Raw genomic sequence first — 24,597 nt, 5'->3', positions numbered from 1 at the left:
CTCGCGTTGCTCTTTTTTTTCCAGGAAAAATCCCATTTTTCCACCCCAAATTCCCCTTTTCCCACCCCAAATTCCCATTTTTTCCCCTTAAATCCCAATTTTCCGCAAAAAAAATCCCATTTTTCATCCCAAATTTCCATTTTTTGCCCCTAATCCCCATTTTTCACCCCAAATTCCCATTTTTTCCCCTTAAATCCCAATTTTCCCCTAAAAATTCAGATTTTTCACCACAAATTTCCATTTTTCATCCCAAATTCCCATTTTCCCACCCCAAAATTTCATTTATCACCCCTAATTCCCATTTTTTTCTCCTTAAATCCCAATTTTCCGCAAAAAAAATCCCGTTTTTCACCCCAAATTCCCATTTTTTGCCCCTAATCCCCATTTTTCACCCCACATTCCCATTTATTTCCCCTTAAATCCCCATTTTCCCCAAAAAAATTCCAATTTTTTCACCCCAAATTCCCATTTCCCCCACAAATTCCCATTTTCACCTCAAATTCCCATTTTTTCCCCTTAAATCCCAATTTTCCCCAAAAATTCCAATTTTTCACCACAAATTTCCATTTTTTCACCCCAAATTCCCATTTTCCCACCCCAAAATTTCATTTATCACCCCACATTCCCATTTATTTCCCCTTAAATCCCCATTTTCCCCAAAAAATTCCCATTTCCCCCACAAATTCCCATTTTTCACCCCAAATTCCCATTTTTTCACCCCAAATTCCCATTTCCCCCACAAATTCCCATTTTTCACCCCAAATTCCCATTTTTTCACCCCAAATTCCCATTTCCCCCACAAATTCCCATTTTCCCACCCCAAATTCCCATTTTTTTCTCCTTAAATCCCAATTTTCCCCAAAAAATTCCCATTTTTTCACCCCAAATTCCCATTTCCCCCACAAATTCCCATTTTCCCACCCCAAATTCCCATTTTTTTCCCCTTAAATCCCAATTTTCCCCAAAAAATTCTGATTTTTCACCACAAATTCCCATTTTTCACCCCAAATTCCCATTTTTTCCCCCTTAAATCCCCATTTTTCCCCAAAAATTCCCATCTGGCAGTGCCAGAGCCCGGAGCTTTATTGAACTGGGACCAAACTGGGACCGACTGGGACCAAACTGGGACCAACTGGGACCAACTGGGACCAACTGGGACCAAACTGGGACCAAACTGGGACCGACTGGGACCAACTGGGACCAACTGGGACCAAACTGGGACCAAACTGGGACCGACTGGGACCAACTGGGACCAACTGGGAGCGGCTCAGTTGGTCGAGGGCCTGGGGAGAGGAAAAAAAAGAGGACAGGTGAGTGCCCAGGTGTGCCCAGGTGTGCCGCAGGTGTGCCCAGGTGAGTGCCCAGGTGTACCCAGGTGAGTGTGACCCCCCCCAGGTGAGTGCCCAGGTGAGTGCCAGGTGTGCCCAGGTGTGCGCCAGGTGTGCCCCAGGTGTGTGCCCAGGTGTGCCCAGGTGTGCCCCAGGTGTGCCCAGGTGAGTTCCCAGATATGACAGGGGAGTGCCCATGTGAGTGTGACCCCCCCAGGTGTGCCCAGGTGAGTGCCCAGGTGTGCCAGGTGAGTGCCCAGGTGAGTTCCCAGATATGACAGGGGAGTGCCCATGTGAGTGTGACCCCCCCAGGTGTGCCCAGGTGAGTGCCCAGGTGTGCCAGGTGAGTGCCCAGGTGAGTTCCCAGATATGACAGGGGAGTGCCCATGTGAGTGTGACCCCCCCAGGTGTGCCCAGGTGAGTGTGAACCCCCCCAGGTGTGCCCAGGTGAGTGTGAACCCCCCCAGGTGAGTGCCCAGGTGTGCCCAGGTATGCCCAGGTGAGTGCCCAGGTACGCACTTGGCCCACTCCACGTTGAGGATCAGGTGGGTGTGGCAGCACAGGGATACCGTGGATGCCCCCCAGGTGTGCCCAGGTGAGTGTGACCCTCCCCCAGGTGTGCCCAGGTGAGTGCCCAGGTGTGCCCCAGGTGTGCCCAGGTGTGCCCAGGTGTGCCAGGTGAGTGCCCAGGTGTGCCCAGGTGTGCCAGGTGAGTGCCCAGGTATGCACTTGGCCCACTCCACGTTGAGGATCAGGTGGGTGTGGAAGCACAGGGACACCGTGGATGCCCCCCAGGTGAGTGTGACCCCCCCCAGGTGTGCCCAGGTGAGTGCCCAGGTGTGTCCCAGGTGTGCCCAGGTGCCCAGGTACGCACTTGGCCCACTCCACGTTGAGGATCAGGTGGTCGTAGCCGAAGCCGGAGACGCCGGCGATGGCGCGGGCGGCGTCCTCGCGCCGGTGGAAGCTGATGAAGGCGAAGCCCTGCGGAGCGGCGCCAGGTGAGCCCAGGTGAGCCCAGGTGAGCCCAGGTGTGCCCAGGTGAGCCCCATGCCCAGGTGAGCCCCACTCCCTGCCCAGGTGAGCCCAGGTGAGCCCCGTGCCCAGGTGTGCCCAGGTGAGCCCCATGCCCAGGTGAGCCCAGGTGAGCCCCAGTGCCCAGGTGAGCCCCGTGCCCAGGTGAGCCCAGGTGAGCCCCAGTGCCCAGGTGAGCCCCGTACCCAGGTGAGCCCCATGCCCAGGTGAGCCCAGGTGAGCCCCATGCCCAGGTGAGCCCCGTGCCCAGGTGAGCCCAGGTGAGCCCAGGTGAGCCCCAGTGCCCAGGTGATCCCTGCCCTGGTGCCCAGGTGAGCCCCATGCCCAGGTGAGCCCCATGCCCAGGTGAGCCCCGCCCTCACACCCAGGTGAGCCCCACCCTCACACCCAGGTGTGCCCAGGTGAGCCCAGGTGAACCCTGGTGCCCAGGTAAACCCCAATGCCCAGGTGAGCCCTGCCCTCACACCGAGGCATGCCCAGGTGAGCCCCGCCCCATGCCCAGGTGAGCCCAGGTGAGCCCCACCCTCACACCCAGGCATGCCCAGGCGAGCCCAGGTGAGTGCCCAGGTGTGCCGGGTACCTTGGACTGCCCGGTGGTCTTGTCCTTGGCCAGGTAGATGCGGGAGATGGAGCCGAAGGGGCGGAACAGCTCCTGCAGGTCGGTCTCGCGCGTGTCCTCCGACAGGTTGGTGACGCGGATCGTGGCGTTGTCGTCCGCTGCGCACAGGTGAGGGCGGCGCCGCCACAGGTGAGCCCCAGGTGTGTCCCCAGGTGGGGCGGGTCATCCCACAGGTGTCCCCAGGTGTGTCCCCAGGTGGGGCGGGTTCTCCCACAGGTGTCCCCAGAGCCACTGAAGTGTCCCCAGGTGTGTCCCCAGGTGTGCCCAGGTGTGTCCCAGGTATCCCCAGGTATGCCCCAAGTGTCCTGAGGTGTCCACAGGTGTCCCCAAAGCTCCCCAGGTGTGCCCCAGGTGTGCCCGAAGCTCACCAGGTGTGTCCTAGGTGTGCCCCAGGTGTCCCCAGGTGTGTCCCCAAAGCTCCCCAGGTGTGTCCCAGGTATCCCCAGGTATCCCCAGGTGTGCCCCAGGTGTGTCCCAGTTATCCCCAGGTGTGTCCCAGGTGTGCCCGAAGCTCACCAGGTGTGTCCCAAGTGTCCCCAGGTTCTCCCAAGTGTCCTCAGGTGTGTCCCAGGTGTCCCCAGGTGTCCCCAGGTGTGTCCCAAGTGTTCTCAGGTGTGTCCCAGGTGTCCCCAAAGCCCCCCAGGTGTGTCCCTGGTGTCCCCAAAAGCCCTCCAGGTGTGCCCCAGGTGTGCCCGAAGCTCACCAGGTGTGTCCCAGGTGTCCCCAAAAGCTCCCCAGGTGTGCCCCAGGTGTGCCCGAAGCTCACCAGGTGTGTCCCAGGTGTGCCCAGGTATGTCCCAAGTGTTGCCAGGTGTGTCCCCAAAGCTCACCAGGTGTGCCCCAGGTGTGTCCCAGTTATCCCCAGGTGTGTCCCAGGTGTGTCCCAAGTGTCCCCAGGTATCTCCAGGTGTGTCCCAGGTATCCCCAAATCTCCCCAGGTGTTCCCAGGTGCGTTTTTACCCCCCCAGGTGTGCCCAGGTGTGTTTTTTACCCTCCCCAGGTGTGTTTTTTATCCCCCAGGTGAGTTTCTCACACTCCCCAGGTGCGTTTTCACCCCCCCAGGTGTTCCCACGTGAGTTTTCACCCCCCCAGGTGTGCCCAGGTGTGCCCAGGTGTGTTTTCACCCCCCCAGGTGTGCCCAGGTGTGCCCAGGTGTGCCCAGGTGCGCCCAGGTGTGCCCAGGTGTGCCCAGGTGTGTTTTCACCCCCCCAGGTGCACCCAGGTGTGCCCAGGTGTGCCCAGGTGTGCCCAGGTGCGCTCACCTCGGCGGTTGGGCTGCATGGACTCCCCGCGCCGGCTGGCGCCGTCCCTCAGGCTCGGCGGGACGTACTTGCCCGTCTTGCTCACCTGGGCGGCCACCGGCTCCGGCTCTGCGGGACAGGGGGGACAGGTGAGACATGGACAGGTGAGACAGGTGGGACAGGTGGGACAGGTGAGACTCAGGTGGGACAGGTGAGACATGGACAGGTGAGACACGGACAGGTGGGACAGGTGAGACACGGACAGGTGGGACATGGACAGGTGTGACAGGTTAGACACGGACAGGTGGGACAGGTGAGACACGGACAGGTGAGACATGGACAGGTGAGACACGGACAGGTGAGACACAGGTGGGACAGGTGGGACATGGACAGGTGAGACAAAGGTGAGAGACGGACAGGTGAGACACAGAGAGGTGAGGAACAGGTGAGAGACAGGTGAGGAACAGCCCCATCTGCTCCTTGTGCACAGGGCCACCACAGCAACAATGGGGCCACCAGGGTGACCTTGGGGCCACCACCAGGGTGACCTTGGGGCTCCATAACCACGTAAAAACGGGGAAAATTCCCAAAAAAAGAGCAGGATTTGGGATCTGGATTTTGGGGTCCCACCTCCAGCCAGGTTCTCCTTCTCCTTGCCTGTGGACAGCCCCAGCGGCTCCTTCTGCTTGGGGCCACCAGGGTGACCTTGGGGCCATCATGGTGACCTTGGGGCTCCATAACCATGTAAAAATGGGGAAAAATTCCAAAAAAAAAAGCGGGATCTGGGATTTGGAGTTTGGGGTCCCACCTCCAGGCAGGTTCTCCTTCTTGCTGGTGGACAACCCCAGCGGCTCCTTCTGCACGGGGCCACCACCGGGTGACCTTGGGGCCACCAAGGTGACCTTGGGGCTCCATAACCACGTAAAAATGGGAAAAATTCCCCAAAAAAAGAGCGGGATTTGGGATTTGGGGTCTGGATTTTGGGGTCCCACCTCCTGGAAGTTTCTCCTTCTCGCCCGTGGACAGCCCCAGCGGCTCCTTCTGCACGGGGCCACCACAGCAACAACAGGACCACCAGGGTGACCTTGGGGCTCCATAACCACGTAAAAATGGGAAAAATTCCCAAAAAAAGAGCAGGATTTGGGATCTGGATTTTGGGGTCCCACCTCCGGGCAGCTTCTCCTTCTCGCCCGTGGACAGCCCCAGCTGCTCGGCCAGCTCCTTCTGCATGGGCCCCAGCGTGTCCTTGTAGGGGCAGCGCGTGGTCCAGTGGTCGCCCTTGCAGATGCGGCACGAGACGATCTTCTGCCCCTTCAGCTTGTTCATGGGGTCCTCCTCCTCCTGGCAGTTCAGGTCCTGGGGGGGACATGGGCACCTGAGTGTACCTGGGCACACCTGGGGGCACCTGAGCACACCTGGGGGCACCTGGGGACACCTGGGCACACCTGGGCACACCTAGGACAGAGCTGGGGGCACACGTGGCCATGGGGCACACCTAGAGATGTTCATGGGGTCCTCCTCCTCCTGGCAGTTCAGGTCCTGGGGGGTGGGGGACACACCTGAGCACACCTGGGCACAGCTGGGGGCACCTGGGGGCACCTGGGCACACCTGGGACAGAGCTGGGACAGAGCTGGGGGCACACGTGGCCATGGGGCACACCTAGAGATGTTCATGGGGTCCTCCTCCTCCTGGCAGTTCAGGTCCTGGGGGGTGGGGGACACACCTGAGCACACCTGGGCACACCTGGGGCACACCTGGGGGCACCTGGGCACGCCTGAGCGCACCTAGGGGCACCTGGGCACACCTGGGCACACCTGGGCACACCTGGGGGCACCTGGGGGCACCTGGGACAGAGCTGGGGGCACACCTAGAGATGTTCATGGGGTCCTCCTCCTCCTGGCAGTTCAGGTCCTGGGGGTGGGGGGCACACCTGAGTGTACCTGGGCACACCTGGGCACACCTGGGCACACCTGGGACAGAGATGGGGGCACCTGGGGGCACCTGGGGACACCTGGGGGCACCTGGGACAGAGCTGGGGGCACACGTGGCCATGGGGCACACCTAGAGATGTTCATGGGGTCCTCCTCCTCCTGGCAGTTCAGGTCCTGGGGGACATGGGCACACCTGAGTGTACCTGGGCACACCTGGGGGCACAGCTGGGCACACCTGGGGGCACCTGGGGCAGAGCTGGGGGCACACCTAGAGATGTTCATGGGGTCCTCCTCCTCCTGGCAGTTCAGGTCCTGGGGGGGACACAGGCACACCTGAGCGCACCTGGGCACACCTGGGGGCACCTGGGCACACCTGAGCACACCTGAGGGCACCTGGGACAGAGCTGGGGGCACACGTGGCCATGGGGCACACCTAGAGATGTTCATGGGGTCCTCCTCCTCCTGGCAGTTCAGGTCCTGTGGGACACGGGCACCTGAGTGTACCTGGGCACAGCTGGGGGCACCTGGGCACACCTGGGCACAGCTGGGGGCACCTGGGCACACCTAGGACAGAGCTGGGGGCACACGTGGCCATGGGGCACACCTAGAGATGTTCATGGGGTCCTCCTCCTCCTGGCAGTTCAGGTCCTGCGGGACACGGGCACCTGAGTGTACCTGGGCACACCTGGGCACACCTGGGAACACCTGGGGCACACCTGGGGGCACCTGGGTACATTTGGGCACACCTGGGGCACACCTGGGGACACCTGGGGCACACCTGGGGCACACCTGGGCACACCTGGGTACATTTGGGGCACACCTGGGCACACCTGAGATACACCTGGGCACACCTGGGGCACACCTGGGTACATTTGGGCACACCTGGGGACACCTGGGCACACCTGGGGGCACCTGGGCACACCTAGGACAGAGCTGGGGGCACACGTGGCCATGGGGCACACCTAGAGATGTTCATGGGGTCCTCCTCCTCCTGGCAGTTCAGGTCCTGGGGGACACGGGCACACCTGAGCGCACCTGGGGGCACCTGGGCACACCTGGGGGCACCTGGGGACACCTGGGGCACAACTAAGGCTCACCTGGGGGACAGCTGGGTACACCTGGGCACACCTGGGGCACACCTGGCTACATTTGGGGCACAGCTGGGGCACAGCTGGGGCACACCTGGGCACACCTGAGCACACCTGGGGCACACCAGGGCACACCTGGGGCACACCTGTGCACACCTGGGTACATTTGGGGACACCTGGGGCACATTTGGGGACACCTGGGGCCACCTGAGCACACCTGGGGCACACCTGGGGCACACCTGGGGCACACCTGGACACATTTGGGGACACCTGGGGCACACCTGGGTACACATGGGGCACACCTGGACACACCTGGGGCACATTTGGGGACACCTGGGGCACACCTGGGGACATCTAGGGACACCTGGGGCACACCTGAACACATTTGGGGACACCTGGGGACACCTGGGTACATTTGGGGCACACCAGGGCACACCTGGGGCACACCTGGGGCACACCTGGGGCACACCTGGGCACACCTGGGCACACCTGGGGCACACCTGGGCACACCTGGGCACACCTGGGCACACCTGTCCCTACCTCCTTGCTGGTGATGAAGGTCATGAAGACGTCGTCGCTCACGGTCGTCGTGGCCACGTTGGGCCCGGGGGCGTCGAACTCAGAATTCCCAAATTTCTTCCAGTTCTGGGAGGGGGGAAAGGAGCCCGAAATTCCCGGGAAATTCGGGAATCCGGCCCCGCTCCCGGGAACGCCTCGGTCCCAGTCCCAGTTTTCCAGGTAAATCCCATTTATTCCCATTTTTCCCCAGGTAAATCCCATTTATTCCCATTTTTCCACAGGTAAATCCCGTTTTTTTTCCACAGGTAAATCCCATTTTTCCCAGATAAATCCCATTTTTTTTCCACAGGTAAATCCCATTTTTTTTCCACAGGTAAATCCCATTTTTCCCAGATAAATCCCGTTTTTTTTCCACAGGTAAATCCCATTTTTCCCAGATAAATCCCGGTTTTTTTCCACAAGTAAATCCCATTTTTTCCCAGGTAAATCCTTTTTTACAGATAAATCCCATTTTTTCCCAGGTAAATCCCTTTTTTCCCCCATTTTTCCAGGTAAATCCCATTTATTCCCATTTTTTCCCCAGGGAAATCCCATTTTCCCCAGGTAAATCCCGTTTTTTTTCCACAGGTAAATCCCATTTCCCATTCCCAGGTAAATCCCATTTTTTCACATTTTCCCCCAGGTAAATCCCATTTTCCCCCATTTTTCCAGGTAAATTCCATTTTTTTCCCCATTTTCTCATGTAAATCCCACTTTTTCCCAGGTAAATCCCTTTTTTTCCCAGGTAAATCCTTTTTTTTCCCAGGTAAATCCAATTTTTTCATTTTTTCCCAGGTAAATCCAAATTTTTCCCCAGGTAAATCCCATTTTTTCCCCATTTTTCAAGGTAAATCCCATTTTTTAGGTGAATCCCATTTTTTCCCCATTTTTCCAGGTAAATCCCATTTTTTTCCCCCATTTTCCCATGTAAATCCCACTTTTTCGCAGGTAAATCCCTTTTTTTCCCAGGTAAATCCCTTTTTTCCCAGGTAAATCCCTTTTTTCCCAGGTAAACCCCATTTTTTTCCCTTTTTCCCAGGTAAATCCCATTTTTTTCCAGGTAAATCCCATTTTTTTATTTTTTCCCAGGTAAATCCAAATTTTTCCCCAGGTAAATCCTTTTTTTCCAGGTAAATCCCATTTTTTTCCAGGTAAATCCCATTTTTCCATTTTTTCACAGGTAAATCCAAATTTTTCCCCAGGTAAATCCCATTTTTTCCCAGGTAAATCCCATTTTTTCCCAGGTAAACCCCATTTATTTTCCCCATTTTTCCAGGTAAACCCCATTTTTTTCCCTTTTTCCCAGGTAAATCCCATTTTTTTCCAGGTAAATCCCATTTTTTCCTTTTTTCCCAGGTAAATCCCACTTTTTCCCAGGTAAATCCCATTTTCCCAGGTAAATCCCATTTTTTCATTTTTTCCCAGGTAAATCCAAATTTTTCCCCAGGTGAATCCTTTTTTCCAGGTAAATCCCATTTTTCCAGGTAAACCCCATTTATTTTCCCCATTTTTCCAGGTAAACCCCATTTTTTTCCCTTTTTCCCAGGTAAATCCTATTTTTTCCCCTTTTTTCCAGGTAAATCCCATTTTTCCAGGTAAATCCCATTTTTTTCCCTTTTTCCCAGGTAAATCCCATTTTTTCCCCATTTTCCCAATAAATCCCATTTTTTCCCAGGTAAATCCCTTTTTTTTCCCAGCTAAATCCCATTTTTACCCAGCTAAATCCCATTTTTCCAGGTAAATCCCATTTTTTCCCTTTTGTCCGAGGTAAATCCCATTTTTTCCCAGCTAAATCCCATTTTTTCCTTTTTTCCCAGGTAAATGCAAATTTTTCCCCAGGTAAATCCCATTTTTTCCCAGGTAAATCCCATTTTCCCAGGTAAATCCCATTTTTTTCCCTTTTTCCCAGGTAAATCCCATTTTTTTCCAGGTAAATCCCATTTTTTCATTTTTTCCCAGGTAAATCCAAATTTTTCCCCAGGTAAATCCCTTTTTCCAGGTAAATCCCATTTTTTTCCAGGTAAATCCCATTTTTCCAGGTAAACCCCATTTATTTTCCCCATTTTTCCAGGTAAACCCCATTTTTTTCCCTTTTTCCCAGGTAAATCCTATTTTTTCCCCTTTTTTCCAGGTAAATCCCATTTTTTCCCTGGTAAATCCCATTTTTTTTCCCCATTTTTCCAGGTAAATCCCTTTTTTTCCCCGTTTTTTTCCCCATTTTTCCAGGTAAATCACATTTTTTCCCTTTTTCCCAGGTAAATCCCATTTTTTTCCCCATTTTTCCAGGTACATCCCATTTTTCCCCATTTTCCCCCAAGCAAATCCCATTTTTCCAGGTAAATCCCATTTTTTCATTTTTTCCCAGGTAAATCCCATTTTTTCCCCCATTTTTCCAGGTAAATCCCATTTTTTCCCCATTTTCCCCCAAGCAAATCCCATTTTTTCGGTAAATCCCGTTTTTCCCTCACCTTGCGCCGGGCCACGGCCTTGGAGGCTTTGCGGGTCTCGATCCGGAACGTTCGGATGATCTGGGAAAACGCGGGAATGGGGCCGGGAAATCCCAAAAATCCCAAAAATCCCAAACCCGGGGCCCTCAGGGGCAAATTCGGGAATTCCTGGAGCACCTGAGCCCCAAAAAACCCAAATTCGGGAATTTCTGGAACACCTGAGCCCCAAAAAAACCCAAATTCGGGAATTCCTGGAACACCTGAGCCCCAAAAAACCCAAATTCGGGAATTTCTGGAGCACCTGAGCCCCAGAAAACCAAAATTCGGGAATTTCTGGAGCACCTGAGCCCCAAAAAAACCCAAATTTGGGAATTCCTGGAACACCTGAGCCCTAAAAAAACCCAAATTTGGGAATTTCTGGAGCACCTGAGCCCCAAAAAAACCAAAATTCGGGAATTCCTGGAACACCTGAGCCCCAAAAAACCCAAATTTGGGAATTCCTGGAGCACCTGAGCCCCAAAAAACCCAAATTTGGGAATTCCTGGAACACCTGAGCCCCAAAAAACCCAAATTTGGGAATTCCTGGAGCACCTGAGCCCCAAAAAACCAAAATTTGGGAATTCCTGGAGCACCTGAGCCCCAAAAAAACCCAAATTTGGGAATTCCTGGAGCACCTGAGCCCCAAAAAACCCAAATTCGGGAATTCCTGGAGCACCTGAGCCCCAAAAACCCAAATTTGGGAATTCCTGGAGCACCTGAGCCCCAAAAAAACCCAAATTTGGGAATTCCTGGAGCACCTGAGCCCCAAAGAAACCCAAATTTGGGAATTCCTGGAACACCTGAGCCCCAAAAAAACCCAAATTCGGGAATTCCTGGAACACCTGAGCCGCAAAAAAACCAAAATTCGGGAATTCCTGGAGCACCTGAGCCCCAAAAAACCCAAATTTGGGAATTCCTGGAACACCTGAGCTGCAAAAAACCCAAATTCGGGAATTCCTGGAACACCTGAGCCCAAAAAACCCAAATTTGGGAATTCCTGGAGCACCTGAGCCCCAAAAAAGCCAAATTTGGGAATTCCTGGAGCACCTGAGCCCCAAAAAACCCAAATTTGGGAATTCCTGGAGCACCTGAGCCCCAAAAAACCCAAATTCGGGAATTCCTGGAGCACCTGAGCCCCAAAAAAACCCAAATTCGGGAATTTCTGGAACACCTGAGCCCCAAAAACCCAAATTTGGGAATTCCTGGAACACCTGAGCCCCAAAAACCCAAATTTGGGGCTCGGAGGTGCCAAATTTGGGGCTCAGGTGCCAAATTTGGGGTTCAGACGTTCCAAATTTGGGGTCCAGAGGTGCCAAATTTGGGGCTCAGACGTTCCAAATTTGGGGTTCAGACATTCCAAATTTGGGGCTCAGGTGCCAAATTTGGGGCTCAGACGTTCCAAATTTGGGGCTCAGGAGCCAAATTTGGGGCTCAGGTGCCAAATTTGGGGTTCAGACGTTCCAAATTTGGGGCTCAGGTGCCAAATTTTGGGCTCAGGTGCCAAATTTGGGGTTCAGGTGCCAAATTTGGGGCTCAGGAGCCAAATTTGGGGTTCAGGTGCCAAATTTGGGGCTCAGAGGTGCCAAATTTGGGGCTCAGAGGTGCCAAATTTGGGGCTCAGACGTTCCAAATTTGGGGCTCAGGTGCCAAATTTGGGGCTCAGGTGCAAAATTTGGGGTTCAGACATGCCAAATTTGGGGCTCAGGTGCAAAATTTGGGGTTCAGAGTTGCCAAATTTGGGGCTCAGAGGTGCCAAATTTGGGGCTCAGGTGCCAAATTTGGGGCTCAGGTGCCAAATTTGGGGTTCAGAGGTGCCAAATTTGGGGCTCAGACATTCCAAATTTGGGGCTCAGGAGCCAAATTTGGGGCTCAGATGTTGCAAATTTGGGGTTCAGACGTTCCAAATTTGGGGTTCAGGCGCCAAATTTGGGGTTCAGGTGCAAATTTTGGGGTTCAGGCACCAAATTTGGGGCTCAGGTGCCAAATTTGGGGTTCAGAGTTGCCAAATTTGGGGTTCAGAGGTGCCAAATTTGGGGCTCAGACATTCCAAATTTGGGGCTCAGACGTTCCAAATTTGGGGCTCAGACGTTCCAAATTTGGGGTTCAGAGTTGCCAAATTTGGGGTTCAGAGTTGCCAAATTTGGGGTTCAGAGTTGCCAAATTTGGGGCTCAGGTGCCAAATTTGGGGCTCAGACGTTCCAAATTTGGGGCTCAGGTGCCAAATTTGGGGTCCAGAGGTGCCAAATTTGGGGCTCAGGCGTTCCAAATTTGGGGCTCAGGTGCCAAATTTGGGGCTCAGAGGTGCCAAATTTGGGGCTCAGGTGCCAAATTTGGGGTTCAGACATTCCAAATTTGGGGTTCAGGTGCCACATTTGGGGCTCAGACGTTCCAAATTTGGGGCTCAGACGTTCCAAATTTGGGGCTCAGGAGCCAAATTTGGGGTTCAGACATTCCAAATTTGGGGCTCAGGTGCCAAATTTGGGGCTCAGGTGCCAAATTTGGGGCTCAGGTGCCAAATTTGGGGCTCAGGTGCCACATTGGAGTTACCTGGAGCACCTGAGCCCCTTGGGAACCAAATGTGGGGCCCAGAGGTGCCAAACTTGGGGTTCAGGTGCCAATTTTTGGGTTCAGAGGTGCCAATTTTCGGGCTCAGGTGCCGAATTCGTGGCTCAGGTGCCAGCCGGGGTCTCACCTGTGCCCACCTGTGCCCCCCGTGCCCACCTTGACCTTGCGCCCGTCCTCCTCCTCGCGGTACTCCGTGATGGTTTTGATGTTGCCGTTGACGACCTCCTTGGGGGACGGGAGCGGCCCTGGGGACAGGTGAGCCAGGTGAGCCCAGGTGTGTCACCACATGTCCCCAGGTGTGTCCCCAAAGCTCCCCAGGTGAGCCCAGGTGTGCCCAAAGCTCCCCAGGTGTGTCCCCAAAGCTCCCCAGGTGTGTCCCCAGAGCTCCCCAGGTGTGCCCAGGTGTGTCCCTCCCATCCAGGTGTGCCCAGGTGTGCCCAGGTGTGTCCCCAAAGCTCCCCAGGTGTGCCCAGGTGTGTCCCCAAAGCTCCCCAGGTGAGCCCAGGTGTGCCCAGGTGTGCCCAGGTGTGTCCCCAGAGCTCCCCAGGTGTGCCCAGGTGTGTCCCCAAAGCTCCCCAGGTGAGCCCAGGTGTGCCCAGGTGTGTCCCCAAAGCTCCCCAGGTGAGCCCAGGTGTGCCCAGGTGTGTCCCCAAAGCTCCCCAGGTGTGCCCAGGTGTGTCCCAGCTGTCCTCAGGTGTGCCCAGGTGTCCCCAAAGCTCCCCAGGTGTCCCCAGGTGTCCCCAAAGCTCCCCAGGTGTGTCCCCAGGTGTCCCCAGAGCTCCCCAGGTGAGCCCAGGTGTGCCCAGGTGTGTCCCCAGAGCTCCCCAGGTGTGTCCCCAGGTGTCCCCAGAGCTCCCCAGGTGAGCCCAGGTGTGCCCAGGTGTGTCCCCAAAGCTCCCCAGGTGTGTTCCCAGGTGAGCCCCTCCCCTCCAGGTGTGCCCAGGTGTGTCCCCAGAGCTCCCCAGGTGTGCCCAGGTGTGTCCCAGCTGTCCCCAGGTGTGCCCCAGCTGTCCCCAGGTGTGTCCCCAGAGCTCCCCAGGTGTGCCCAGGTGTGCCCCCAGAGCTCCCCAGGTGACCCCAAGTGTGTCCCAGGTGTCCCCAAAGCTCCCCAGGTGTGTCCCAAGGTGTGTCCCTCCCCTCCAGGTGTGTCCCAGGTGTGTCCCCAGGTGTGTGCCCAGGTGTGTCCCCAGGTGTGTCCCTCCCATCCAGGTGTGTCCCCAGGTATGTCCCTCTCCTCAGGTGTCCCCAGGTGTGTCCCCAGGTGTGTGCCAGGTGTCCCCAGGTGTGTCCCCAGGTGTGTCCCAGGTGTGCCCCTCCCATCCAGGTGTGTCCCTCCCATCCAGGTGTGTCCCAGGTGTGTCCCAGGTGTGTCCCCAGGTATGTCCCTCCCCTCAGGTGTGTCCCAGGTGTGTCCCAGGTGTGTCCCTCCCCTCAGGTGTATCCCAGGTGTCACCAGGTGTGTCCCAGGTGTGTCCCTCCCCTCAGGTGTCACCAGGTGTGTCCCCAGGTGTGTGCCCAGGTGTCCCCAGGTGTGCCACTCACCTCCCTTGAGCAGCTCGGCCTCGGCGCTGGAGGGGCCTCCCAGGACCCCGGGCAGGGGCAGGTCCTTCAGCAGCTCACTGGTGATCACCTTGTCTGGGACAGGTAACGGGCCTCAGGTGGGCACCCGGGCACGGGAACTCACCTGGGCACACCTGGGCACAGGGAACCTTGTCTGGGACAGGTAACGGGCCTCAGGTGGGCACCCGGGCACGGGAACTCACCTGGGCACACCTGGGCACAGGTACAGCCTCACCTGGGCACAGGTAACATTGTCTGGGACAGGTAACGTGCCTCAGGTGGGCACCCGGGCACGGGAACTCACCTGGGCACACCTGGGTACAGGGAACTCACCTGGGCACAGGTACAGCCTCACCTGGGCACAGGGAACCTTGTCTGGGACAGGTAACGCGCCTCAGGTGGGCACCCGGGCACGGGAACTCACCTGGGCACACCTGGGCACGGGTACAGCCTCACCCGGGCACGGGGAACTCACCTGGGCACAGGTACAGCCTCACCTGGGCACAGGTGACCCCTCTCACCTGGACCAGTCACCCCAGCCCCTGGCACAGCTCTTTGTCCCCAAGGACACAGGTGCCACCCTGACAGGTGTGCCACAGGTGTGCCAGGTGTGACAAATACCACAGGTGCCACCCTGACAGGTGTGCCAGGTGTGACAAATACCACAGGTGACACCCCCCAGGTGTGCCAGGTACCTCGGGTGCCACCCCCCAGGTGTGCCAGGTGTGCCAGGTACCACAGGTGTGACCGATACCTCGGGTGCCACCCCCCAGGTGTGCCAGGTGTGCCAAATACCTTGGGTGCCACCCTGACAGGTGTGCCAGGTGCCACAGGTGTGACAAATACCACGGGTGCCACCCCCCCAGGTGTGCCGGTGCCACAGGTGTGCCCAGTGCCACCCCCCAGGTGTGCCAGGTGTGTCCAGTGCCACCCCCCCAGGTGTGCCAGGTGCCACAGGTGTGACAGATACCTCGGGTGCCACCCCCCAGGTGTGCCAGGTGTGCCAGGTGCCACAGGTGTGACAGGTACCAGGGGTGCCACCCCCCAGGTGTGCCAGGTGCCACAGGTGTGACAAATACCTCGGGTGCCACCCCCCAGGTGTGCCAGGTGACACAGGTGTGACCGATACCACAGGTGCCACCCCCCAGGTGTGCCAGGTGTGCCAGTTCCCACGGGTGCCACCCCTCCCAGGTGTGCCAGGTGCCACAGGTGTGACAGGTCCCACAGGTGCCACCTCCCAGGTGTGCCAGGTGTGCCAGGTACCACAGGTGTGCCAGGTACCATGGGTGCCACCCCCCAGGTGTGCCAGGTGTGCCCGGTGCCACCCCCCAGGTGTGCCAGGTGTGCCAGGTGTGCCAGGTGTGCCGGTGCCACTCACCATCCTCTCCTCCCTCCTCCTCCACCTGGTCAGCCCAGCTGGGCTTGGAGCTGTGGGGACACAACGGCCCCGGTGTCACCTGTGCCACCCTCAGGTGTCCTCCTGTGCCACCCCTGTGCCACCCCCGGTGTCCCTGTGCCACCCCCGGTGTCCCCTGTGCCACCCCCGGTGTCCCTGTGCCACCCCCGGTGTCCCCTGTGCCACCCCCGGTGTCACCTGTGCCACCCTCAGTGTCACCTGTGCCACCCCCGGTGTCCCTGTGCCACCCCCGGTGTCCCTGTGCCACCCCCGTGCCACCCCCGGTGTCACCTGTGCCACCCTGTGCCACCCCCGGTGTCCCTGTGCCACCCCCGGTGTCCCTGTGCCACCCCTGTGCCACCCCCGGTGTCCCTGTGCCACCCCCGGTGTCCCTGTGCCACCCCCCGGTGTCCCTGTGCCACCCCCCGGTGTCCCCTCTGTCCCCCTCACGGCCCCGCCCCGTGCCCGGTTCCCGTTCCCGGTCCCCGTTCCCGGTTCCCGATCCCGGTTCCCTATTCCAATCCCGTTCCCCGTTCCCGATTCCCACTCCCGGTCCCCGATCCCAATCCCAATCCCGGTTCCCGTTCCCGGTCCCAGCTCCCCGTTCCCGGTTCCCGTTTGCCACTCCCGGTTCCCAATCCCGATTCCGCTCCAGGTTCCCGATCCCGTTCCCGTTCCCCGTTCCTGTTCCCCGTTCCCGGTTCCCGCTCCCCGTTCCCGTTCCCGGTTCCCGATCCCAATCCCGGTTCCCGTTCCCGGTTCCAATCCCGGTTCCCGGTCTCGATCCCGGTTCCGGTTCTCGGTTCCGGATCCCGCTCCTCGTTCCCGATCCCAATCCCAGTTCCCGTTCCCAGTTCCCGTTCCCGATCCCAATCCCGGTTCCAATTCCCAATCCCGGTTCCCGTTCCCGTTCCCCGATCCCAATCCTGGTTCCCGTTCCCGGTTCCCAATTCCCGTTCCCACTCCCGGTTCCCGGCCCCGTTCCCACTCCCCGTTCCCGGTTCCCGTTCCAGTTCGCGGTTCCCGCTCCCCAATTCCCGTTCCCGGTTCCCGTTCCCGGTTCCCACTCCCCGTTCCCGGTTCCCGCTCCCCAATTCCCGTTCCCACTCCCGGTTCCGGGTTCCCGCTCCCCTATTCCCGTTCCCACTCCCGGTTCCCGGTTCCCGTTCCCGGTTCCCGGCCCCGCTCCCCAATTCCCCTTCCCGCTCCCCAATTCCCGTTCCCGCTCCCCAATTCCCGTTCCCGCTCCCCAATTCCCGTTCCCGCTCCCGGTTCCCGGTTCCCGTTCCGGTTCCCGGCCCCGCTCCCCCTCACTCGTAGTCTCCCGCCGGCATCGCCTCCGCCGCCCTCACGCCGCCACACCGGAAAGGCCGCGCGCCACTTCCGGCCCGCGCGCGTCACTTCCGGCGGGGGCATGGCGGGAAGCGCCGCGCGCGGGGCATGGCGGGAAGCGGTTGCCAAGCAACGCCGCCATGGCGCCCGCGGCCTACTCGTAGCGCGGGGGGAGAATTGTTTATAACTTATAGGCGCGATTTATTTGAAGAAATATTACAACATATAAAAACTACATAAAGTATCGAGTTCCACCTTGTACAAAGCGGCCGCGGGGGGGGTCGGTACAATGCGATAAAAACGGGGCAGCGGGGCCGGGCCCGGAGGGGGAGGAGGGGAGGTTGGAGCAGCACAGAGAGCGTGGAGGGAGAGGGGTTAAAATAAAAACAAACAAAAAGAAACAAAAGGCAAATTGGGAAAATAAAAAGATTTTTAAAAAGAAGGAGGTGAAAAGCCAGAAAAAAAATACAGGAATTTAAAAAAAAAAAAAAAAAAGAGGGGAAAGGAAGAAAAAATGAAGAGGAAAATAAGGGGTTAAAAAAATTTAAAAAATAGGAGAAAAAAGGAAAATAAAGAGGAAAAAGGGGAAAGAAAAGAAGGGATAGAAAGAAGGGGAAAAAACAAGGGAGGGAAGAAAGAGAACAAAGAAGAAAAACAGGGGGAAAAAATGAGAGAAAAGGAGGAAAAAAGGGGAAAAAAAAACAAAAAAAAAAAGGGGAAAAAAAACAAAAAAGGGGAAAAAAAACAAAAAAGGGGAAAAAAGACCCAAAAGGCAACTGAAAGCAACGGCGAGGCCGAAGCACCCCGGGAGCCGAGACCCCCCGAGACCCCCCGTCCCCCCGGCTCCAAACGGGCTCAGGCGGCCGCGCCCGACGGCTCCGGGACAGCGGCGAGACCTGCGGGACACGGAGGGGACACTGAGGGGACACTGAGGGGACACCCAGGGGACAGTGAGGGGACAGGGACAGTGAGGGGACATGGACAGTGAGGGGACACGGGGACAGTGAGGGGACACCCAGGGGACACCCAGGGGACATGGGGACAGTGAGGGGACACCCAGGGGACACCCAGAGGACATGGGGACAGTGAGGGGACACCCAGGGGACACGGAGGGGACAGTGAGGGGACACCCAGGGGACACCCAGGGGACACCCAGGGGACAGCGAGGGGACAGTGAGGGGACATGGGGACAGTGAGGGGACACTGAGGGGACACTGAGGGGACAGTGAGGGGACAGTGAGGGGACACTGAGGGGACACCCAGGGGACACCCAGGGGACACCCAGGGGACAGTGAGGGGACATGGGGACAGTGAGGGGACATGGGACAGTGAGGGGACACCCAGGGGACACCCAGGGGACACCCAGGGGACACCCAGGGGACAGTGAGGGGACACCCAGGGGACACCCAGGGGACACCCAGAGGACATGGGGACATGGGGACAGTGAGGGGACACCCAGGGGACAGTGAGGGGACAGTGAGGGGACACCCAGGGGACAGTGAGGGGACACCCAGGGGACAGTGAGGGGACAGTGAGGGGACACTGAGGGGACACCCAGGGGACACCCAGGGGACAGTGAGGGGACACCCAGGGGACACCCAGGGGACAGTGAGGGGACACCCAGGGGACAGTGAGGGGACAGTGAGGGGACACCAAGGGGACACCCAGGGGACACCCAGGGGACATGGGGACACCCAGGGGACAGTGAGGGGACACCCAGGGGACACCCAGGGGACAGTGAGGGGACACGGGGACAGTGAGGGGACACTGCAGTGACACCACGGGGACACAATGGGATGGTCACTGAGCGGTCACTCAGTCACTGAGTGGGCACTCAGGGGTCACTCAGGGGTCACTCAGGGGTCACTGAGCGGTCACTCAGGGGTCACTCAGGGGTCACTGAGCGGTCACTCAGCGGTCACTGAGCGGTCACTCAGGGGTCACTCAGGGGTCACTCAGGGGTCACTCAGTGGTCACTCGGTCACTCAGAGGTCACTCAGGGGTCACTGAGCGGTCACTCAGGGGTCACTCAGGGGTCACTCAGCGGTCACTCAGGGGTCACTCAGCGGTCACTCAGGGGTCACTGAGGGGTCACTGAGGGGTCACTGAGGGGTCACTCAGGGGTCACTCAGGGGTCACTCACCGGCCATGTCCTGGCGCGCTTTGGCCACTGCGCAGGCCTTGATCTCCAGCCCGATGGCCTTGGCCAGGGGAGGTGGCACCGCATTGCCCACCTGGGGACAGAGGGACATGGGACATGGGGACATGGGGACAGGGGACAGACAGAGGGACATGGGGACATGAGACAGACAGAGGGACATGGGACAGACAGAGGGACATGGGGACATGGGACAGACAGAGGGACAGACAGAGGGACAGACAGAGGGACAGGGGGACATGGGGACATGGGGACATGGGACAGACAGAGGGACATGGGACAGACAGAGGGACATGGGGACATGGGACAGACAGAGGGACAGACAGAGGGACAGACAGAGGGACAGGGGGACATGGGGACATGGGGACATGGGACAGACAGAGGGACATGGGACAGACAGAGGGACATGGGGACATGGGGACAGGGGGACATGGGACAGACAGAGGGACATGGGGACATGGGGACAGAGGGACATGGGGACATTGGGACAGACAGAGGGACATGGGGACAGACAGAGGGACATGGGGACATGGGGACAGAAGGACAATGGACAATGGGACAATGGACAATGGGACAATGGACAATGGGACAAAGGGACAATGGGACAATGGGACAATGGACAATGGGACAATGGGACAATGGGACACTGGGACACTGGGACAATGGACAATGGACAATGGGACAATGGGACAATGGGACAATGGACAATGGGACAATGGGACAATTGGACAATGGGACAATGGACAATGGGACAATGGGACAATGGGACAATGGACAATGGACAATGGGACAATGGGACAATGGACAAAGGGACAATGGACAATGGGACAATGGGACAATGGACAATGGGACAATGGGACAATGGGACAATGGACAATGGGACAATGGGACAATGGGACAATGGACAATGGGACAATGGGACAATGGGACAATGGACAATGGGACAAAGTGACAAAGGGACAAGAAGTCGATGCACAAAGAGACAAAGGGGACAAGGGGACACCATCTCCGTGTCACCGTGTCACCGTGCTGGTGCCACCCACCTGTCTGTGCTTGTCCAGGATGTTCCCGAAGAGGCGGAAGGTGTCGGGGAAGCCCTGGGAGCGAGCGCACTCCCGCACGCTGACCACGCGGTGCTGCTCGGGGTGCAGGACACGGCCCTGCAACGGCACCGCCACTGGCACTGCTGGCCACCACTGACCACCACACCAACGTGGTGGCCATCGGAGACCACCACACCAACGTGGTGGCCACCACCAACCACCACACCAACGTGATGGCCACCACTGACCGCCACACCAACGTGGTGGACACCACTGACCACCACACCAACGTGGTGGCCACCACTGACCACCACACCAACGTGGTGGCCACCACTGACCACCACACCAACGTGGTGGCCACCACTGACCACCACACCAACGTGGTGGCCACCACTGACCACCACACCAACGTGATGGCCACCACTGACCACCACACCAACGTGATGGCCACCACTGACCACCACACCCAATGTGGTGGACAATGGAGACCATCCCACCCAACGTGGTGGCCACTAGAAACCACCACACCCAACATGGTGGCCACTAGAAACCACCACACCCAACATGGTGGCCACCAGAGACCATCACACCCACTGTGGTGGACATTGGAGACCACCACACCCAACGTGGTGGACATTGGAGACCATCCCACCCAACGTGCTGGCCACACTGACCACCACACCAACGTGGTGGACATTGGAGACCACCACACCAACGTGATGGACACCACTGACCACCACACCAACGTGCTGGCCACCACTGACCACCACACCAACGTGCTGGACATTGGAGACCACCACACCCAACGTGGTGGACACCACTGACCACCACACCAATGTGGTGGCCACTAGAAACCACCACACCCAATGTGGTGGCCACCACTGACCGCCACACCAACGTGATGGACATTGGAGACCATCACAGCCAACATGGTGGACATTGGAGACCATCACACCCAACGTGGTGGACATTGGAGACCACCACACCCAACATGGTGGCCATTGGAGACCACCACACCCAACGTGGTGGACATTGGAGACCACCACACCAACGTGCTGGCCACTGGAGACCATCACACCCAACATGGTGGCCACTGGAGACCATCACACCCAACATGGTGGCCACTGGAGACCATCACACCCAACATGGTAGACAATGGAGACCACCACACCCAACATGGTGGCCACCAGAGACCACCACACCCAACAAGATGGACATTGGAGACCACCACACCCAACATGGTGGACATTGGAGACCATCCCACCCAACGTGGTGGACAATGGAGACCACCACACCCAACGTGGTGGCCACCAGAGACCACCACACCCAACATGGTGGACAATGGAGACCACCACACCCAACGTGGTGGCCACCACAGACCACCACACCAACGTGGTGGACACCACTGACCACCACACCCAACGTAGTGGACATTGGAGACCATCACACCCAACATGATGGACAATGGAGACCACCACACCCAACATGGTGGCCACCAGAGACCATCACACCCAACATGGTGGCCACTAGAAACCACCACACCCAACATGGTGGACATTGGAGACCATCCCACCCAACATGGTGGACAATGGAGACCACCACACGCAACGTGGTGGCCACCGGAAACCACCACACCCAACATGATGGACATTGGAGACCATCACACCCACTGTGGTGGACATTGGAGACCACCACACCCAACATGGTGGACATTGGAGACCATCCCACCCAACGTGCTGGCCACACTGACCACCACACCCAACATGATGAACATTGGAGACCACCACACCCAACATGGTGGACAATGGAGACCACCACACCCAACATGATGGACATTGGAGACCACCACACCCAACATGGTGGCCACTAGAAACCACCACACCCAACGTGGTGGCCACTAGAACCCACCACACCCAACGTGGTGGCCACCAGAGACCACCACACCCAACATGGTGGACATTGGAGACCATCCCACTCAATGTGGTGGACAATGGAGACCATCAAACCCAACCATTGGTCACGATGGCCATTGGTCACCACCAAGCAACCCGCCCGACTGTTGGGACAACGATGACCGTTGGCCACCATCGAAGGCTGGGACGTGGTGGCCACTGGTCACCCCACGGACGCCCTCACCTGCTTGCCCATGGGCTCGGGGTTGGTGACGGTGGTGCTGAAGAAGCCGTCCCACTCCAGGCGCCCGTAGAGCCCGGCCCAGTGGTTGTGCCGGTTGCCGGTGTGCGGGAGGCACCACGGGATGAGGGTGTTGAACTGCCGGTCGGCCGGGTCGCACGGCTTCCCTGGGAAACGCCAAAAAAAACCCAAAAAACACCAAAAAACGGGAATTTCGGGAGAACGGCGCCGCCCGCCCGGCCGGGGACGTGTTTATGGAGGTCCACCACCCACCTTCGGCGCAGGAGCAGACGCCGCGCAGGGCGCCGGAGCTGCTGCGGCCGTTCTTGCGCTCGTGGTGGGTGTAGCGCAGCTTGCGGGTGGTGGTGCCGTCCGAGAGGCGCACCTCGATGTTGGGCAGGTCCCGCCAGTCGGAGCCGGGCGCCAGCGGGATGTGCCGCATCCGCGCCGCCACCAGCGCGCTCATGTCCTGCGCCGCCGGCGACAACGGGGGCGACAACGGGGGCGTTGGGCACCGCCCGGCGACGTTGGGCACCGCCAACAGGGCCCAAGATGTCCACCAGTCCCAAATCCAGCATTCCCAAATCCAGCATTCCCAAAATCCCCACCATTCCCAAATCCAGCATTCCCAAATCCACCATTCCCAACATCTTTACCGTTACCAAATCCAGCATTCCCAAATCCAGCATTCCCAAAATCTTCACCATTCCCAAAATCCCCATCATTACCAAATCCACCATTCCCAAATCCACCATTCCCAAATCCAGCATTCCCAAAGCCACCATTTCCAAAATCCCCACCGTTACCAAATCCACCATTCCCAAATCCAGCATTCCCAAATCCACCATTCCCAAAATCCCCACCATTGCCAAATCCAGCATTCCCAAATCCAGCATTCCCAAATCCACCATTCCCAAATCCACCATTCCCAAAATCCCCACCATTACCAAATCCAGCATTCCCAAACCCAGCATTCCCAAATCCACCATTCCCAAAATCCCCACCATTCCCAAATCCACCATTCCCAAATCCACCATTCCCAAATCCACCATTCCCAAAATCCCCACCATTCCCAAATCCACCATTCCCAAATCCAGCATTCCCAAATCCAGCATTCCCAAATCCCCCACCGTTACCGAAACCACCATTCCCAAATCCACCATTCCCAACGCCTCCACCATTCCCAAATCCACTGTTCCCAGCATCTTCACCATTCCCAAATCCACCATTCCCAACGCCTCCGCCATTCCCAAATCCAGCATTCCCAAATCCACCATTCCCAAAATCCCCACCATTCCCAAATCCAGCATTCCCAAATCCACCATTCCCAAATCCAGCATTCCCAACGCCTCCACCATTCCCAAATCCACCATTCCCAAATCCCCCATTCCCAAATCCGCCATTCCCAGCGGTTCCCAGCAGCTCCCCCATCCCGGTTTTGGCACTCCGGGAGCGCCGTTCCCACCTTGCAGATGTGATCCCTGAGGATGGGCTGGTACTGGGAGCCGCGGATCTGGCGCTGGAACCACGACTGGGGCTCGCCGTTGTAGGAGATCTCCAGCGCCGCGGCGCCGTTCCGGATCTCCGGCAGGTCCGACATCGTGTCCCGCACCGTGATGGTGCGGAACGGGCCCGAGTACGTCCTGCGGGGGACGGAATTCCCAACGCGAATTCCCAACTGGAATTCCCAACTCGGAACTCCCAACTCGGAACTCCCAACTCACCATTCCCAACATGGAATTCCCAACGCGGAATTCCCAACGCTGAACTCCCAACATGGAATTCCCAACGCGGAACTCCCAACTCAGAATTCCCAACTCCCAATTCCCAACGCGAATTCCCAACTCAGAATTCCCAACTCGGAACTCCCAACTCACCATTCCCAACATGGAATTCCCAACGCGGAATTCCCAACGCTGAACTCCCAACATGGAATTCCCAACGCGGAACTCCCAACTCAGAATTCCCAACTCCCAATTCCCAACTCAGAATTCCCAACTCGGAACTCCCAACTCAGAATTCCCAACTCGGAACTCCCAACTCTAATTCCCAACTTCGAACTCCCAACTCGGAACTCCCAACTTGGAATTCCCAACTTGGAATTCCCAACTCGAATTCCCAACTCC

At 57.8% G+C, this 24,597-nt stretch overlaps 2 protein-coding genes across 29 annotated transcripts in view; both read right to left on the bottom strand.

Annotated features, from left to right (window-relative positions):
- Nucleotide 1: 1 nt before the first annotated feature.
- EIF3G (eukaryotic translation initiation factor 3 subunit G) lies at nucleotides 2–17,259 on the bottom strand. 28 transcript variants are annotated; one of them, XM_072919923.1, is made up of 13 exons: nucleotides 17,120–17,256; nucleotides 15,788–15,837; nucleotides 14,392–14,484; nucleotides 13,006–13,094; nucleotides 10,267–10,326; nucleotides 7,781–7,885; nucleotides 5,387–5,576; nucleotides 4,242–4,349; nucleotides 2,941–3,077; nucleotides 2,203–2,309; nucleotides 1,248–1,283; nucleotides 1,206–1,215; nucleotides 1,060–1,163 (listed from the first exon to the last, which is right to left on the bottom strand). In XM_072919923.1, the coding sequence occupies exons 1-11, from the start codon at nucleotides 17,137–17,139 to the stop codon at nucleotides 1,268–1,270; spliced, it is 975 nt and encodes a 324-aa protein (XP_072776024.1). In that variant the 5' UTR covers nucleotides 17,140–17,256; the 3' UTR covers nucleotides 1,060–1,163; nucleotides 1,206–1,215; nucleotides 1,248–1,267. The 28 variants fall into 28 exon arrangements, with proteins under 28 accessions (XP_072776043.1, XP_072776033.1, XP_072776039.1 ...); XM_072919929.1 differs by having other exon boundaries at nucleotides 1,206–1,232; nucleotides 1,263–1,283; XM_072919915.1 differs by lacking the exon at nucleotides 1,206–1,215 and having other exon boundaries at nucleotides 1,060–1,204; nucleotides 1,236–1,283.
- Nucleotides 17,260–17,861: 602 nt separating this feature from the next.
- DNMT1 (DNA methyltransferase 1) overlaps nucleotides 17,862–24,597 on the bottom strand; it is a 45,255-nt gene continuing 38,519 nt past the window's right edge. The window contains exons 29-34 of the mRNA XM_072919913.1: nucleotides 23,937–24,114; nucleotides 22,745–22,940; nucleotides 22,475–22,638; nucleotides 20,339–20,455; nucleotides 19,281–19,371; nucleotides 17,862–18,033 (exon numbers count right to left, since the gene is read on the bottom strand). Of these exons, the coding sequence (XP_072776014.1) occupies nucleotides 17,993–18,033; nucleotides 19,281–19,371; nucleotides 20,339–20,455; nucleotides 22,475–22,638; nucleotides 22,745–22,940; nucleotides 23,937–24,114 (787 nt within the window). The 3' untranslated portion in view covers nucleotides 17,862–17,992. The remainder of the gene's footprint in view (nucleotides 18,034–19,280; nucleotides 19,372–20,338; nucleotides 20,456–22,474; nucleotides 22,639–22,744; nucleotides 22,941–23,936; nucleotides 24,115–24,597) is intronic.

Source organism: Taeniopygia guttata, chromosome 30, assembly GCF_048771995.1.
Source record: "Taeniopygia guttata chromosome 30, bTaeGut7.mat, whole genome shotgun sequence".
NCBI lineage: Eukaryota > Metazoa > Chordata > Aves > Passeriformes > Estrildidae > Taeniopygia > Taeniopygia guttata.
The sequence above is the reverse complement of the archived record's forward strand: the minus strand, read 5'-3'. Positions and strand labels throughout refer to the sequence as shown.

What these genes read in the sequence shown, in the direction of transcription:
- EIF3G (XM_072919915.1), bottom strand. Translation starts at nt 17,139, where the DNA reads ATGCCGGCGGGAGACTACGA. An exon ending in ATGCCGGCGGGAGACTACGA is followed by an intron (nt 15,838 to 17,119) that starts GTGAGGGGGAGC and finishes GTGTCCCCACAG; the next exon opens with CTCCAAGCCCAGCTGGGCTG. An exon ending in CATGCAGCCCAACCGCCGAG is followed by an intron (nt 3,078 to 4,241) that starts GTGAGCGCACCT and finishes ACCTGTGCGCAG; the next exon opens with CGGACGACAACGCCACGATC.